At 44.8% G+C, this 16,993-nt stretch overlaps 1 protein-coding gene across 16 annotated transcripts in view; it reads left to right on the top strand.

The window, feature by feature from the left end:
* ARPP21 (cAMP regulated phosphoprotein 21) overlaps positions 1 to 16,993 on the top strand; it is a 154,669-nt gene extending 137,676 nt beyond the window's left edge. For all 16 annotated transcript variants that reach the window (XM_077754260.1, XM_077754264.1, XM_077754276.1 and 13 more), the window contains 2 exons: positions 15,271 to 15,422; positions 16,590 to 16,993. In XM_077754260.1, coding sequence (XP_077610386.1) covers positions 15,271 to 15,422; positions 16,590 to 16,847 — 410 coding nt within the window. In that variant the 3' untranslated portion in view covers positions 16,848 to 16,993. The remainder of the gene's footprint in view (positions 1 to 15,270; positions 15,423 to 16,589) is intronic.

Raw genomic sequence — 16,993 nt, 5'->3', positions numbered from 1 at the left:
AAGTTATTATCAATTCCCTGCAAACATTGTCATTTCCTCAAAATGGAGAGGCGAGCAGTAGGGCAGAGAGTCAAATATTCTGCCTAGTATCTAATGACATACAAATTTGAGAGTTAACATTTACTTAATTGCCCAAGCAGTCATGCTGAGTGCCTAGTCTGACATATTATCGTGTGTTAGAAAGGATAATTTTTGAAAGGAGAAAAAAGAAGAGACCTGTAAAACCTCAGCTAAAGTTGTTATCCACTCTCTTTAAAATCTTCATTTGAGCAGGTTGGTGTGGTGGCTTTGGAAATGCTCCCCGTCATCATGGGAACATGCTCCTGGTAATGCTCGGAGGGAAGGGGTGTGGCGTTACTTTCCGTTCGCCTCTCCCCCCATCGCCTAGCTGTTCTCCTTCCTTCGCTTCTCACCTTGAAGACTGTCCCTCTCAACTGCCTGTGGCCTGGGGATTCCAGGTGACTCTTATAGCGGAAGGCGTCAGCAGCAAGAGATCAGAGAGCCGAGAGAGAGAGATGGGTGTCTCCCTGCCATTCCCTGGATGTGCACTTGGTTCTCAGGGGGGCCCCTCCCGCTCTGACTGGCTTCTGCTAATCTTGCCTCCTCTCCTAAAACCTTCAGACCAAAGAGTGAAAAGAGCACCCCCGCTGGCATTAGGCTCTGGGTGCCTCCTTCGCTAGTTGGTCCCTTAAATTGCCTACTGGTTTGGCAATTCTCTCTTTATTAATATCTCTTCGGGTGAATCATTGAGTGGAATTCTGTTGCCTGCCGGGCCCCCGAGGTGGGGGGCAGAGGAGAAAGGAGTAGACTACAGTCTGGTACTTCAGGGCGATGTGGCCCTGACCTGTCTATTCAATTCCTTGTGCTTCATTTCATCCTCTGTCAAATGAGGATAATTGTACCCATTGATCCGTGATATGAACTGTTGGTTAATAACTGCGAATATTTGTATCTAAATGTTGGGATACAATTGGGCTGATAGGTTTCCAAAGAGATGGTTTGATTCTGGGTTTTGTAACTCATGAGTTCCCTGAATCTCCAAAATGCTTATTTTCTTTCCCTAAGGCCCTACTACGTGCTGTCCTAGAGAAATCTGTTGGTAGCTACTGCAGACAGGCTAGGTGAGCTCCAGGTCAGGTACACAAGATGTTCTCTCCAAACTCTTAGTAGTAATAATACGAAAACAGCAACCGAGTTTTCACCTGTGTGGAAATGGCATTCTTGTTCATTTTTGAAATGGATATGGATTGTTTCCAGAATGACACAACTCAATTCCTTAGTTGTGAACACTTAGGAAACAAAAATATTCCGAGCAACCCAGTCCGTCCTGTTTGGAGCAGGCGTTACAGAATGCGTGCTGGTGAACCGACCAACAGGAAAATGGGATGTGGTCCCCCGTTCCTGGGAAACTCTGTGTGTGGTCCTGTGCAAGTGCCTTCTTCACCCTGTCAACCTCAGCCTCACCACCTGGAGCGAGGTGGGCCAGGAGATTCCAGATGGGTGGGCCATGGTCAAGTTGAATGCCCGCAGGCTTAGTGAGAGCCAACAAGATTAGAAAAACAAGGGAAATCAGCTCGAACTGTACCAGGGAAGGTAGGTGAGGTCTAGGTAGGTTGCTTTTCTTTTAGGACTAAGGGAGGTTGAGGCACAGCCACAAGGACTATAACCATTAGGTAGCAAACCCACGGTTACATCCCAAGAAATAGGAGGCTGTAGATATCCGATCTGGTTTCCCAGAGGCCTCGCCAAATGCTAACTGATAGACTTGAGAATGGCAAACATCGTCTCTTTCAGATGCATTTTTCCTTCTCTCCCTCCACTCCCTTTATCCGCTCCTTCCCGTATTTCCTCCCCCTTTCCTTTTCTGGGTCTATCTCTGCCCCCAGCTTGGGAGCAAGAGGCGGATTTAGAATACACTGCTGTGCCCTCTTGATTTGCTGTTAGAAGGAACTTCTTTGTTTTTTGTCAGGAGGCAAAGAGGATATGAGATGGTAGTTGACATCTAGTCAGCTTTGCAAAAACCTTCTGCTGTGGAGGTGACAAATCCTTCACCTCCTGCCGCCCATCACCCACGGGCAGGTCTTTGGGCTCTGTTCTGAGCACATCATGTCTTCATTCTTTTCTTTCAAATTTGTGGGTTTTGGCTTATTTTCTGTTATGCGACATCACATAATAGTTAACACAAGGATTCTCGTAGGGTGAGTGTAATAGGGGCAGTAGGTTCTTGAAGTATTGGACGTAGAATTCGGGGCTAGATAGAGATGTGTAAGATAGACTTTCTCTTCCTGAGGGTCGTGATCTCCCTGGGAAGCAGGACCCTAATAAGTAATAAAATATAATCCAAGTCCATACAAGATGGAAAGTGCAAAGAACAGAGGAAGGGACTCCCATGTGTTGGTGATTGCCAGGTGCTCAGATACTGGGAGGTGTGTTACAAGGGGGCCCTTAGCCCATCCTCACACCCACTGAGAAGAAGATTGTCTCCCTTTTGCAGATAAGGGACATGAAGTCAAAGAGGAGAGGTGGCCTCCCACAGAGTGTGACTTGCCAGATCCCATCACCCACTTTGTAAAGGGAAAACTAATGAGTGGGTTAAGCAACAGGAATTCAAGGCAAAAGTATTTATTGAGAACGAAGGTCCAGCAGGGGTTCTCGGAGCGTGGTCCCCCAGATCAGCAGTACCGCCATCACAGCAGACCTGTCAGAAATGCAGATTCTCAGCCCCCAACCCACACCTCCTGAACCAATACCTCTGGAGACCAGTGATTTGTGTTTTAATCACCCCTCTGCATTATTCAGAGACAGGGCAACACTGAGAACCATGGACCCAGGGAAAAGAGCTCCAGCCAGGTGGGGAAGCAGGTGATCAGAAATAGAGAGAGGATGTTGAGGCAGGACTGAGTGGAACAGTGAGACATCATCTCATTGTACTAAAGAGCAGTGGTTCATTTGGCCCAGAGGGCTCCCTCTGCCTGAGGTTTGGAGAGCCAGCTATGCCTTGTAAGGGGGTTCCTCCTCAGCCTGGAAAGAAACCTCTAGTAAGAAAAGTGTGACTATTTTAAAATTCTTGGGCTCCACTGGGGTGCTTGTAAAGCAACGAAGCATGTGACATGTGAGTATCACCCTCGGATGCCGGGAGTTGAAGGGAAAAATTAACAAATGAATGATCTGAATCCTCGAGCTTCCTACCCTGGAGCAGGCCATTAGAAAACAAAACTACTGGGTCCTGGGGAGACAGCCTGCCCCAAAGGGGTGATTGAAAGGGTCTTCAGGACACACCATTTGTTCCACAGTTTCATTTTCACCTTAATTACTGTGACATCAGATTTACAGATTGACCGTGGCCTTCTATTCCAGCTGAAAAGATGAGCACATTTGTATTTGTATAGACAAGGCTGAAGACTTCTGATCACTGTCTCAATCCAGATGAAACAACCCTTTTATATAACAGTTCCTGACATGGTGAGATTAACATCCTTATTGCTGTTACCAAGGAATACCACAAGTGATTATGGAGATGAACAGAAAGTGTCTCTTTATTGGCGCTTAGACTTGTGACATCGTCTGCTACCAGAGGCTTTGTTTTGGGGTCATCTGTTGAGTATTGATAAAGAGACAGAATTTTAGGGAATCGGAAGTCATGTTGTCCAAACCCTATAAAGAGACCAGTACAAAGGTTTACCTCCACAGTGTTCTTGGAGCTGTAGGTAGAATGCATACACTTATATCAAGCTTGTGGTGGGTTTTGTTTTGTTTTAGCTACACATTACATAATCTAGAGATAATCACTCACTCTTGGGTTGTAAGTGAATGTAAATAAGTTGAACTTTTAAGTTTTGGCATCCTGAAGTTCAAAACTAACTGATCAGCTCTATTCAGACCTTAAGGAAAAATCAGAAAAAATAAATCTTGAAAACATTCGTCCTTGGCATTTTTGCACATTTGTTCAAAGAATATAAAGTCCAACGTGTAACAGAGGACATCTTCCTGAGGCTTGTTTTCTTTTTGTTTTTATGGAAATTTCACTTGATCGTCTACTTTGGCAGATAACATACAGCAGGTCCTCATATCAATGGATCCTACTGATTGATTTTGGATGGACAGTCCTGGGACCAGGGGCTTTTCATTCACTTCTAATCAAGACTTTCTTCATTATTTCAATTCATTATTGAATGAAACACTAATCAGATTCATAAAATGAATAAGGGCCTCTTTCCTTCAGCTTCTTGTCAGAAGTTATCTTGGGTGTCCTCTGTTGCCTTCTCAAATTCTCTTCCGGCATTTTGTCATACCTCCTCATAAGCTCTCTGCGCCGTCCTGTCTTCAGCGAACTTGGCAGAAAGGAAAGGCCCAAGCTGTTTTACTGCTAGGTTAGATGAGGTATATAATAGTGAGGAGGTGACACTGGAAGCTATCAGCTGGGTAGGAGAGAAAATGCAGACTCTCTGTCACTCAGGTCCCAGACTTCCCGATTGTGTGTATCCCTTGATGTTTAATGTACTGTGACTCATGACAAGTTCATACATCTTCTTATTCTTTCCAGATTTTTAAATCTTTTTCTCTTTACTTCATTTTCCAAAATATAAAAACCCTTCCATTCATCCCATGTCAAAACAGCGACAACACAAACCCACAAATCCTGGCAACCCTACACGCCCCTCTAGCTCTCTGCTCTGTTCTCTGCTCACAGCTTGGTCGCACTGTCAGACTTTTCAAAGGAATCCACTTTTTTCCTTTGCCTTCGGGCTTGCCTGCTTTGTCCATCACTGCCTTTGCTTTTGTCAAGATCACCAGTATATCTTTGAACCACAGGAGTTATTTCTTCTCTCTCTCAGAAATTCTGCAGCACTAGTCATTGGCACGTTCCCCTTTCTTGAAACACTTCTCTCCCTTTTTTTTGCCTTCCTGCCATTCTCTTCTGGTTCTCCTAATTTTTCCATCACTCCTCATTCTCCTATTCAGGTGTCATGTTCTCAGATCCGTATCTGAATCCTGATGCGCCTTAGGGCTCCATGTGGTTTGTCTCCCCAGTCTGTACCCACTCATGAATATCCTGTCTTCCAAGAGCAGCAATACCCTGACGACCGCTGAATCTGAACGTCTAAGACACGCTGATGGCCTGAGCTCTAGAACTCTTTTGCTCGTGTGTTTCCTGCTTACCTCCATTTACTTGTCCCACTTGTATTCACAGCGAGGGCACTACAGTCAACACCCCTCACCAAAACAGAACTTGAGGCTGATTCTCGGGTTCCTCCTTCCTGTCACTCCTCCCTACAGCTCCTAGATGCCAATGTCTGATGGTTCACATGCTAAGTATGTCTCTGATGTGTCCATTCTCTCCACCCCTACCATTCCTCCTTGGCGCATGTATTCATTGTCTCTACCCTAGGTGATTGCCATGGCCTCCCAAGAGGAGATTCTCTACCTCCATGTATGTAACCCCCAAGTGGCTTCTGAGGAATCTTTATGAAAGGGCCATCTGTCATTTCATTGTTCAGCTTAAATACCTTACATTGCACCCTAAATCTTTCCACTTTTAAGTTCCAGTTTCATAAATGGTGTTCAAGGCCCAAGGATTTGAACCCAACTCCCCTTCTCTCCCCCTGTACTGCCTTTTCTCATTTCTAACCTGCTGCTGCCTCTAAATACTTAGAGTCCTTAAACATATTTCCCACATCTCTTAGCTTTTCCCATGTTGCTCCATACATTTTATTTATTTTTGAGGGGAGAGAGAGACNAGTTTCATAAATGGTGTTCAAGGCCCAAGGATTTGAACCCAACTCCCCTTCTCTCCCCCTGTACTGCCTTTTCTCATTTCTAACCTGCTGCTGCCTCTAAATACTTAGAGTCCTTAAACATATTTCCCACATCTCTTAGCTTTTCCCATGTTGCTCCAAACATTTTATTTATTTTTGAGGGGAGAGAGAGAGTGCAAACGGGAGGGGCAGAGAGAGAGGGAGACATGGAATCTGAAGCCGGCTCCAGGCTCTGGGCTGTCAGCGCAGAGCCTGATGCGGGGCTGGAACTCAGGAACCGTGAGATCATGACCTGAGCAGAAATCGACCACTCAGCCGACTGAGCCACCCAGGTGCCCCATGTGTTCTCCTTCCTTTATCGTGGTTATTCCCACTTCATCCCACTCCATTAGCATGCACTGACTCATCTTCCAATACCAGGTTCAAAATGACCTCCTGGAAGCCTTCCCTCACAGGCTCCCCATTTCCTCACTCACACCACAAGGGCATCTCCCTGTCAGGGATCCTAGAGTCTGAGACGGGCTTCTGTCCTGGGGCATCTTAGATAGTCCTGCAAGTTCTTTTCATGTCTGGGCTCTACCACTTGCCCCACTCATGTCCTAATGGCTCTTATAATCATTCTTATGCAAAATGTCAAAGAAAAGAGTAAGTAAGACTTGAAAAGGAATGATAAAAAAAAAAAAAAACAGAGGAACTGAACTGAACTGAACATCTGATGATTGCTTGGCATTGAATTTAGGTCAGTGGCTTCACTGTGCTGAGCTGTCTCATTCCAGCTCACAAGCACAACTGTTAAAAAAAAATCAGGAACCTTGCCAGCGAGTTGTTAAGATGCTTGAAGCTTGAAACGGGCCACGGTGGGAATGTTTACACCAGGGAAGTGGACAAGAATACAAATCAGAGCTTTTGTTTTGCAGAGAGTCAGTTTTCCAGTGGGTGACTGGTACTCGTGACGGTGGGACAGTCAGTCCACGTCCATCCAGCATGTGATACCACGAACACTACAAGATGCCGGTTTCTCACAATTCACATTGTAAATTTCTTTCAGTATATGTCCCTTCTCTCCATTCCGACCTCCGCTGCTTTAGTTCTGGTCCACATTGTCCCTGTCCTAGATCAGTGCTGTTCCCTTTGAGAAGACCGTGTCAGTAGAACAATAATACTCTTAAATCTGCCACTAGAGTAAGGTTTGGATAAGAACTCTTGGCAGTCTGGAGTGGAAGAAAAGAAGATAATTATTTTTGGGTACTTGGGAAAAATAACGTAGAATGCTTTCTTCTATCAAGGAGGCACTTTTGATTCCCCATTCGTTGCCTGTGAACTCGTTTTTCTAGTTGTAGTGACAGATGGATTTCTACAGATTCAATCTGCATCCACAGCACTTATTTGCAAAATATGGAGCCGGGGCCAGGTTGTAGCCTGCAGCCCTGTGACAGGGATGGTTCCTTGATCACAGTGATATTAACCCTGTGACATCCGACCTCACAATTATCCTGTTCGAGCTGGCTGATCAACACCAAATCGTCAATGAAGATGCCCACGGGGAAGGGGGGAGAGCAGCGCGATATTACAGGGGCAGTGATTAGAGCCATTCCCAACCTTGACTTTGCCCCAAGCCTAGTCTGAGAAGAGAGGTTCTCACGGTGCCTCAGCGGCACTTGGCTGTCACCAGCCCGGCTGTATGATGCCCACAGTTAACTCGGACACAAGTGCAGGGATGCAGGAACACGGCGTTGTCTTCTAAGCCGCGCAGCCTTGCAGCAGCCTCATTAAGAAGGTAAAACGTGTGCGGGTCTTTTGTGTAGCTTCTCTCCCTCTGGGTTGCTGAAGCTCTCTGGCTGTCAGCATGGCCCTCTGGGCCGGGAAAGTTCAGAGAATGACTTCAATAATATGACAGCCTCTTCCATTTAAAATGGGATTCAGTGCAGCTCCTGTCGGAGGTGTTCATTGAAAGTCCGTGCATGATTCATTCCTGTAGTCATTCAACAATGTCTCTCATGTTGCCCTGATTTAAGAAAAAGACAGAAAGAAAACTAGCTTTGTAGTTGCGATAACATGGATCAGGATGGTATAATTGCAGTGAAGAGGCCCCCGAGCTGGCAGTAATAGGCTGGTTCATCTGATGTGTACTGCCATTAGAAAATGACCCATGTGTGATGTTCTCCGGGGACAGGAAAGAGGCTTTTAAGAATTATACTCTGTGCAGCATGAAAGCTAATGAGCAAAAGAACACGTGCGAAGAAAAGCTACAGCTTCAGGAAGCATAGTCCCACGTAAAGCCTGTCACAGCCTTCCTCAAATTCATTAGGTTGGACTGGTCTTTGCCAGGACATGAGCCGCATCACGCCCGTTCCCGTGCAGAGTCCCTACAGGTCATTCTGCATCGTGTCCCTATGCAATGAATACCACAGGATAATAGACGGAGAGAAGAGGAAGGGTGTAGACACAGCCCGTAAATGAAGTGGAAGCAGATGCTTACACAAAGATGAAAGAAGACATGATGGGCTTTAAGCTAAAAAAAAAAGGAATTGATTGCACTTCTCCTTTTGAAGTCGTAGGACCGTTTCATGCTATTTTACTTCATCTGTAAGAACAGAACAGTGTCTGATTACTGTTTCCAGGCTGGGTGTTTTTATCATATATCTTAGTTTTTTGACATGTTTAGAGATAAAAAATGTTTTCCAATCTAGTTTATGTTGCTCCTCTGTGTTTTGTTGTTGTGGTGGTGGTGGTGAGTTTTTTTGGTTTGTTTTAAAGTTTCGTTTATTTATTTTAAGAGAGAGAGAGTGCCTCAGCAGGGGAGGGGCAGAAAGAGAGGGAGAGAGAGTCCCAAGCAGGCTCCACGCTGCCAGCATGGAGCCTGATGTAGGGCTTGATCTCATGAACCATGAGATCATGACCTGAGCAGAAATCAAGAGTCAGACACTTAACTGACTGAGCCGCCCAGGCACACCAGTATACTGCTCTGCTGTTTGAAACGTTCTACTTAGGGTTTAGGCCACATAGATTGGGAGTTTGGCGTAGAGGCAAGTGCTTCAAAAGGTTAACACCTTGTTTGTCAAAGTTGAGCCCAGTTGGCCTACATTGTCACACCTGGGATTTGTACTGGAACAGGCCAGCATCTGCAAAGCCCAGAATCATGTGTCTTCCTTAGTATCTGAGGGCCCTCTGCTTCTGGAAGGCCTGAAGTGAGCTAATCGATCAAGGCCATTATCCACCTTACATGAGGGTGGGGTGGCAGGCAAGGGGTATCCATTACCCCAAGTCCACCTCTCTAAAGCATAAGACAGTGGTTCCTCTTTCAGAAAACCGTAGAGATACCATGATACCATGTTGCATATCCATCCTCTCTATCCAAGGCTACCTTGAGCACCAAGATGCTATAGATAGATGACACGGAAAAGGACTCCCCATCATAGGGACAGTGCCCTGGTAACAAATAAAAGTTGGAAGAAAGCCATAGTATTCACAGAATTAGAGCATAATGATAGCTCTATAAACTCCAAAGGTACAGCCATCTCTAAGTGGCCTGGGGGATCTTGATTCCTTGATTCCTTGACATCCTAGATCAGACGCAGAGCCTCAGTATACCTCTTTTCTCTTGCCTATTTTTATCTTTCCAAACTATTAATACTAGTTTTGTTTCCAAAGGCCAACTGACTTTCCCAGAGGCAACCAGTTGCCTAGAACAGTCAAATGATAATTCTTACATTTAATATAGACACAAGTTAATTTTACCTGATATTTCAAGATCATTTTGAGAAAACAGTCCAGTAGCTATACAGAGTCTTCAAAGAGTGTGGAGAGAGCTATTATTTGAAATGGTCCTAGTAATTGAAAACTATAGTATCAGCTTATTAGAAACTAATGGGGTGAATGAAGGGACTAGAGTCTGTTTGACTTACCCCTACCTATTTCAACCCAGCTGCTTATCTGGTATCCCCTAATCTGAGGAAGAAGACTGTAAAACTGCTATTGAGTGGTAGGAGTTGGTTTTGACAGGGAAGTTATGCTTTGCCTTTGATTTCCTTTCTTTGATACTAACAAGATCGTCTTCAACAAAGCGTGAGTTATAATCCTTGTCCATTTAATTTTTTTAATTACTGAGAAATAATTAATGCAGTAAATTGCCACTAAATACCTGACACACTCAAGGATTTGTTAGGGTATGAAAATTGGAATAATGTATAATAAATATTCCTACAATTTAGTGAGTATCAGCAAGGGCACTGATGTCAGAAAACCACAACTAAAATTTGAGCCTGTCCTCCTAGTAGCTGTGTGTCCTTGAAAAAAACCCTACACCTAAGTCAGTCTTCTCTTTTGTAAAAAGAATTTAGTAATAGTGACTATCTCATAATGGGATTGTCATGACAAAAGGTAAAAGCATTTAACTCACTGTTTGGATTAGACTAAGCGATCAACAAATATAGCTAGTTATTTCATCTATAATGGAAAATCTTCAAAGAAGATGGAAGTGTGAAGGAATTGATGGGCACCCAAGAAGGCGAACTGGGAAGATATTGAAAAATGGCACAAGGCACAAACTATAAAAATTCAGCAGAGGGAGAAGCCAGTTCTGAATCAGCATTTTTCTTCATATTCTTCACCAGCCCTGCCACAGTTGACCTACTGTAATTCCATTTCAAAGCTATTTACAAGGAGCAGAATTTGGATTCAGAGATAGCTCATGTGTCCCCTAGGAACATAGAAAAATATCAACATCTTATCATTCCGAGATAAGTAACTTTCATATTAAAATTATTAATTTTAGTATTTGAAGACAGTCCACCACATTACGAATATTTTACTTAATTAACACAGCATGTTCATTCCAACGCTCGGGTGGGTTTGGCGGAGGTGATAAAAACTGGCTCCCTTCTCATTAATTTGTTCTGTAGACACTTGCCCTCTTAACTGCTCATTTTCCCGTCTTCACATCTGTAACTAACAACAGCTGAGGCAGCAATACCCTGCAAATACAGTTTGCTACTTTGCCATCTCGTTCAGTTTCCGATTGTTGGATCTGTAACAGAGTATTCAAATCCTAGTTAAAATAAGGTCCGTCACAATCTTGCCAATTTATGGTCCCACATCAATTTACATTCTGATTTTTCATAATTGTGGCACATGAGGAGAAATGTTTCCTTGGCAGAATATTAATGAATTATCCTCAAACTAAAGAGTATTCAATAGCTGTTGTATTTCGCGAAGAACACAATTCCGTTTTCAGATTGATAAGATCCAGACATTTTTAATCTTTCAGCCCTTCAATCTCCACAGAGTGCATTTTTTTTATTTGCTAGGAGCCGTTCATCCATTCCTAACCTTTTTACCTTCAGAAAACAAATGATACATGTGGACTTGAAAATTGAATTAATCTGGGCTGCAAAAGAAATAAAAACAGCTAATGTCTTTATGATTTCCATAGCAAGCCTACAGGGCAGCTACGGTGGCTGTTTCTGTTTCGTAAGATGCATTATATCTCGCGAATCCTCAATAAATATGAAAAAGTGATCATTTCACAGCCAAGAATTGACAAACCGGAACACATTTCTCATTTGAACAGACGAGACAAGCAGGTTCCCTCTAACTCTGCCAATTCGCCTTCGGGTGGGCTGTGTCCCGGGCAGATGCTGTTGGTTCATTCTTAGGTCACTGGTCTAGCAGTTCTGTTGGTCTGTTTCTGGACCAAGGCTCAGATTCACATCCAAAAAGCCTTCTGTCTTCAGCACCTTGCTGCACCCTTCCGTCTCTAACGTCACTTAAGGAAACGGGCAGCTCCAGGGCAACAATCCTAGGTGTCGATCTCTTGCCTGGGGAGCGTGTGGAGAAAACGATGGGATTCATGAATGTCAATTGGGCCTCCCCTCACTTAAGTTTTCATTTTGAAACTTCAGAGCATTATTCGCCTCCCCCACGTATCTTTATGTGCCTTAAGCGTGTTTACCGCGGGGCCCCAGTGCAGAGCTGGGGGCTGGTGTCTCTGCACTACTATTTACATTCACAAGTCTCGCCTGGGGAGGGAGCCACTGTTGTGCACTGCATCAGTGCTCTCCGCAAAGATGCATCACACCCCCAGGTCTGGGCCTGGACCGCGATGGGACCACACAGCCCCCAGAAGCTTTCTCTCTCCTTTAATATTATTTGAAGTGCACTTCCTTTTCCTATCAAGACATTCTGCTTCTGTAGGTCTGAACGGCTCTATTATCATAAGACTGGGCACCTGGGCACCTCAGTCGGTTAAGCATCTGACTCTTGGTTTTGGCTCTGGTCGTGAGCTCCTGGTTTGTGAGTTCGAGCCCCATGTTGGGCTCCAGGCTGACAATGCAGAGCCTGCTTGGGATTCTCTCTCTCACTCTTTCCCTCAAAATAAGTAAATAAACTTAAAAACAAAAGACTCATTTCCTTTCACCCCTACTTTGGTTTAGAGCTGGTGTAATAAATGTATCTCTCATAGGTTATGTCAGTTTATTGTTGAACATTTTGAAGTCGGCTCTGTGAGAGAATGGAAGGGTTCAATAAGCAAATACATAAATATTCTCTTGAAGCAAGGCCACCGCCTCTTTCCTTCCCCACGCCCCCTTCATTCCTCCCCTTTTTGTTCTCATCTTACCTACGTATGTTCTGCAAAACCAATGGGGCTTTCACCATTTTCCCAGATAGAAGTCAGAATTTCAAAAGATGTCCTTCACCTTTTCAACCTGTGCTTTGAGTCTCCAGCCAGAAATAAGGCTCTATTACATTTACCATTATATGGACTGTAAAGTGTGTTCACATTGTCTGTTCTTTGCTGTGGAATTAAATGGTAAGGAAGACTGTTGGTGATAAGTGTTCTACATTCATAGCAAGTTATTTTCCTACACGTAAAACAATTCTTGCTAGAATGAGTTTGATACAGCTAGGAATAATGTCATAAAAATAGTAAAAGAGCAGAATTTTTCAGGGCCAATGGATATATGCATTAGGGTGGTATATCTAGGCAAGGGAAAGAATAGAAAACAATTGTTTGCAAGGATAGATGTACCTCAGAGACATGGCGAGTTCGGGTCCAGACCACTGCAACAAAGCGAAGATCGTAATAAAGGGAGTCAAACGAATTTTTTTTTGGCTTCCCACTGCGTATAAGAGTTACGTTCACACTGCACTGTACTGTAGCCTATTTACATTATGTCTAAAAATGCAATGTGCATACCATAATTAAAAAATACCCATGGCTAAAATAGGCTAGCCGTCATCTGAGCTTTCCATGAGGTGCGGTCCCTGGTCACTGATCACAGATCGCCATGACAAACATAATAATGAAAAACTTTGACAGGCTTTGAGAATTGCCAGAATGTAACACAAAGATGAGAGCAAGCAAATGCTGTTGGAGAAATGGTGCCAATGGACTCGTCTGAAGGGAGGTTGCTGCCAACCTTCCATTTGTAGAAGACGCAGTATCTGCAGAGCGTGTTAAAGCAAAGCTCAATGAAACTCGGTCTGTCTGCAATGTTAAAACAAATGTCTCCCAGGTGCCTCTGTGTATGAGGTATTCTGGGAGACAGTGAGGACCATGACATGGCTTTCATACCAATTTCTTGTTCTCGAAGTCTGATGGGCTTTCCTTTTTTGTATAACCTGTAAACCTCCTAGGTATGCAGCCCCATGAGCTGATGTTCTGAGTCTTACGTCAGCCTGCAGAGCATGTCCAGGGAAGGCTTTGACTGTGGGCACAAAGTAGATGCAGGGGCAGATGGCCGTTACTCTTAATTATATTCTTAATATGTGATGTCCTTTTAAAAACTTAAAAGAACTCAATAAGTTAAAACCACTTGGAGACTGAAGTAGGGTGACTAACGCGAGGGTAAAACAATGGGACACAGAAAGATCAAAGGGTGGTTTTCTAAATTCCACCCTTGCCCGCCACCTCCCCACCCCCAGCAGCAGGCACAGGGTAGGGCTTCTAGCTTGGCCTTTCCCCAGAAAGGTTGTTGTCTCAGGTGTTCTAGACTGAAGATAGCTTGTTTCCATGTGGTGTGACCAGCAGAGCTCATCTCCTAACTCAGGGACTATTTGGAAGCCATTGTTTCCACAGTATTTCTAAGTTGAGTGAAGGCGCTTGGATGTAAGCCAGAGGAGAGCAAGATATTGTCCTCTGCCAAAGACTGGAATATAACTTTACTGTCCTCCACAGAAAGTGAAAACTCTCATGTGCTCTCGAAATACAGGTTATTTATTGACAATGCATATCGATTGTTTCCATTTTTTAAATCTGACCGTCAACCATAGCTTAGTGTCTGTGTTTTAAAACAATCTAAGATCTTAAAGATTTTCTGAGAATTGTGTTAAGTCGATGGTTCCACTTTCTCTAAAGGAGTCAGTAGGGTTCATGGTACGAGCTCTGGAAAGACCTTGTTTTACATCATGAAGTAAATCTGTTTTGTATTTCTACCACCACATCATTTTCATGTAATTGTAACCTTCTTCCCAGAATTTATAAGAACAGCTCACTTCTTTTAAGAATGCATTTTTGGGGCGCCTGGGTGGCCCAGTCGGTTAAGCATCCCACTCTTGATCTTGGCTCAGGTCACGATCTCACCGTTCATGAGCTCGAGCCCCGCATCGGGCTCTGCACTGACAGTATGGAGCCTGCTTGGGATTCTCTCTCTCCCTCTCTCTCTGCCCCTCCTTTCTTTCTCAAAATAAATAAATAAAAACTTGAAAAAAAAAAAGAATGCATTTTAAGCCACTTGTGGGGGGATTAAAATAATCACAAGAAATAAATTGTGATCCACTTCAAAAAAAAGAAAAGAAATCCAAGCAACTGACCCACTCACAAGGACACAACAGATACACTCTGCATTGTGCTGCATTCTGTATTATCTGTTCATGGTACACGGTCACTTATTGGAGTGTTTTACCAGAATGTTCTCCTGGGAGTTGGTGTTGAAACAGTAAAAAGCATGCCACATCTTCCTCTAGTTGCTGCCTTTTGTCCAAGGCATTGAACATTGAATTAGTCAGAGGGTGAATCATTTTGTTCACTAGGGCATGGAAGACACAAACTCAGAAGCCACTTTGATGATCCCTGGGTGAAATGAGCTTTTGCTGAAAGGTGAGATAGTAAGAGAATGAGTCAATTTAATTAGAAGGAAAACCACCCGATCGTGTGTGAATACTCCAGATATCATTGAAACAAAGCAAACAACAAATACGAGAGGTATAATTTATAGCTGTCAGACAATACCAATGGAGGTTCCTGTCTTTGTACCATAAAAAAAAAAAAAAGTACCAGCGTCAAATTGTCTTCACTGATCGTTCTGCATCAGGATGTGAATATCAGCAAATTTTTTGGCATCGTCCCTTGTCCACTCTTAGCGCAGAAGGAGACCTTCCTAGGAAATCAGTATCTGTATAACGCAGTGCCGAAGGGCGTCTGAAGGGCGCCTTGTGACCAAGCACTCTGATGCTGTGACATATCCATTGTGTTCTTCCTGGCACAACCGGGTCAAAAGGTGGTTTTTCTTTGCAGGTTACCAGCCAGTCCTGTCTGGGCGGCAGGGGTTCCAAGGTGCCACAGGTGTGCAGCAGCCGCCTCCTCAGAACCAGAGCGTGATGCGCACCCAACCTGCGGCACCGGTGCAGAGCCTGATGGTCTCCTACCCAGCAATGTCTTCTTATCAGGTGTGCGTCAGCAGCTTCGGAAATTGTGCTTTATAAAGTAGCGCTTNGGGGGGGGGGGGGGGGGGGGGGGGGGGGGGGGGGGGGGGGTGCAGCTCCCAGCACCTGCGGGTGGTTGACTTTGAATCAAGCTTAGAAGAAAAGTAGAGTGGGACAGGCATGCTTCTCTAACTACCATGGCTTTTGAATGTCCTGCTAAAGTTATTGAAACTTCCGCTCATGGAAAAAAAATTCTACAGCCTAAAGTGTCATTCGTGAAGACCTTCTGATAGGCCGTTGAAATTTTGCTTCTTGGGAAAAAGCCTTCATGACAAGCTTCCATTCATTTTTGGACACAGCCTCCGAAAGTTCATTTTACCACAATTTTAACTTAAAAGAACGAGGGCAGCTCAGGTTTCTTCAAAGGGCGTGTGCAGAGGGTCTACCAACTGCATTTTCGTGACTATACCCATCCCGGGCATTTAAAAAATATCACGTACCCTTTTGTGATTTACTTCCTGAAGTACGCCGAAGGGTTAGGGAAATGCTTTGGTCATGAAATACAGCTGCACCAGCTACTTCTGGCTCTGAAACGAACAAACGAACAAACAAAGCCACAAACCAAAGCAAAATAAGAAGTCTGTCCTCGGCCCTCCTACGCTGACAGTGCTTGTTCACATTGCATCGCTTTCTACCTCCAGCTTCGTGCTCTCTGACGCTGCAGGTTGAGAGCGAGGGAGGGACGAAGGAGACAAGAGCCCCCTTTGCTGTAGATGATTCGAGGCCACTGTATCTGCAGAAAACCAGGATGGGAGTGCGGCTTTCCCCACCGAGCGAAAGCCGGAGCGGGAGATCCAGACTAGTCCCTGGAAGGTAACAGGAGAGGAAGGAAGGAAGCTCTGAACCAGCACCTTCCGAGCATTCACCAGATAGGTCCCAGCACCGGTACATCATCTCTGCACGGCTTCCAGTGGCCCTTTGAGCAGGTGTCATTATGCAAATGGTCTAGGGAATCAGAGAGGCTATGTGACTTGCCCGATGTAAAACAGTTGATAAAAGGGCAGTCCGGGATGGGTGACCAGTTAGATCTAACCCAAACGCTTGGGTATGTTTTGTGACACGGCGGTAGCTCCCTGGACCCGCAAACACAACCTCTTCACGATGGGCTCTCTCTCTTGTGTCTCCCTCCAGGTGCCAATGACCCAGGGCTCTCAAGGGCTGCCCCAGCAGTCGTACGAACAGGCAATCATACTACCTAACCAGGCAGGTCAAGGGTCCCTCCAGGCCACCGTGATGCCTGTTTACTGTAACGTCACACCGCCGACCCCTCAGAACAACCTTAGGCTGATCGGTCCACACTGCCCCTCCAGCACTGTCCCTGTGATGGCGGCTAGCTGCCGGACAAATTGTGCAAATGTCAGCAACACCGGGTGGCAGGTCAAATTCTGAGCGCTCTGGCTGTGGGACGTTTCTCGAGATGAGTCATGGCCACCGAGGCAAGAGGAACAAGGTGGGACACTGGCCGAGGACTTACACATTCTCTCAACACTCAGAGGGTCGCTGCCGGTATTCTGTAAAAAAAAAAAAAAAAGAAA

The sequence above is a fragment of the Crocuta crocuta genome, unplaced genomic scaffold (assembly GCF_008692635.1).
Source record: "Crocuta crocuta isolate KB4526 unplaced genomic scaffold, BGI_CrCroc_1.0 scaffold70, whole genome shotgun sequence".
NCBI classification, from domain to species: Eukaryota; Metazoa; Chordata; class Mammalia; order Carnivora; family Hyaenidae; genus Crocuta; species Crocuta crocuta.
Note: the sequence above shows the minus strand (reverse complement) of the source record. Positions and strands in the feature narration are given on the sequence as shown.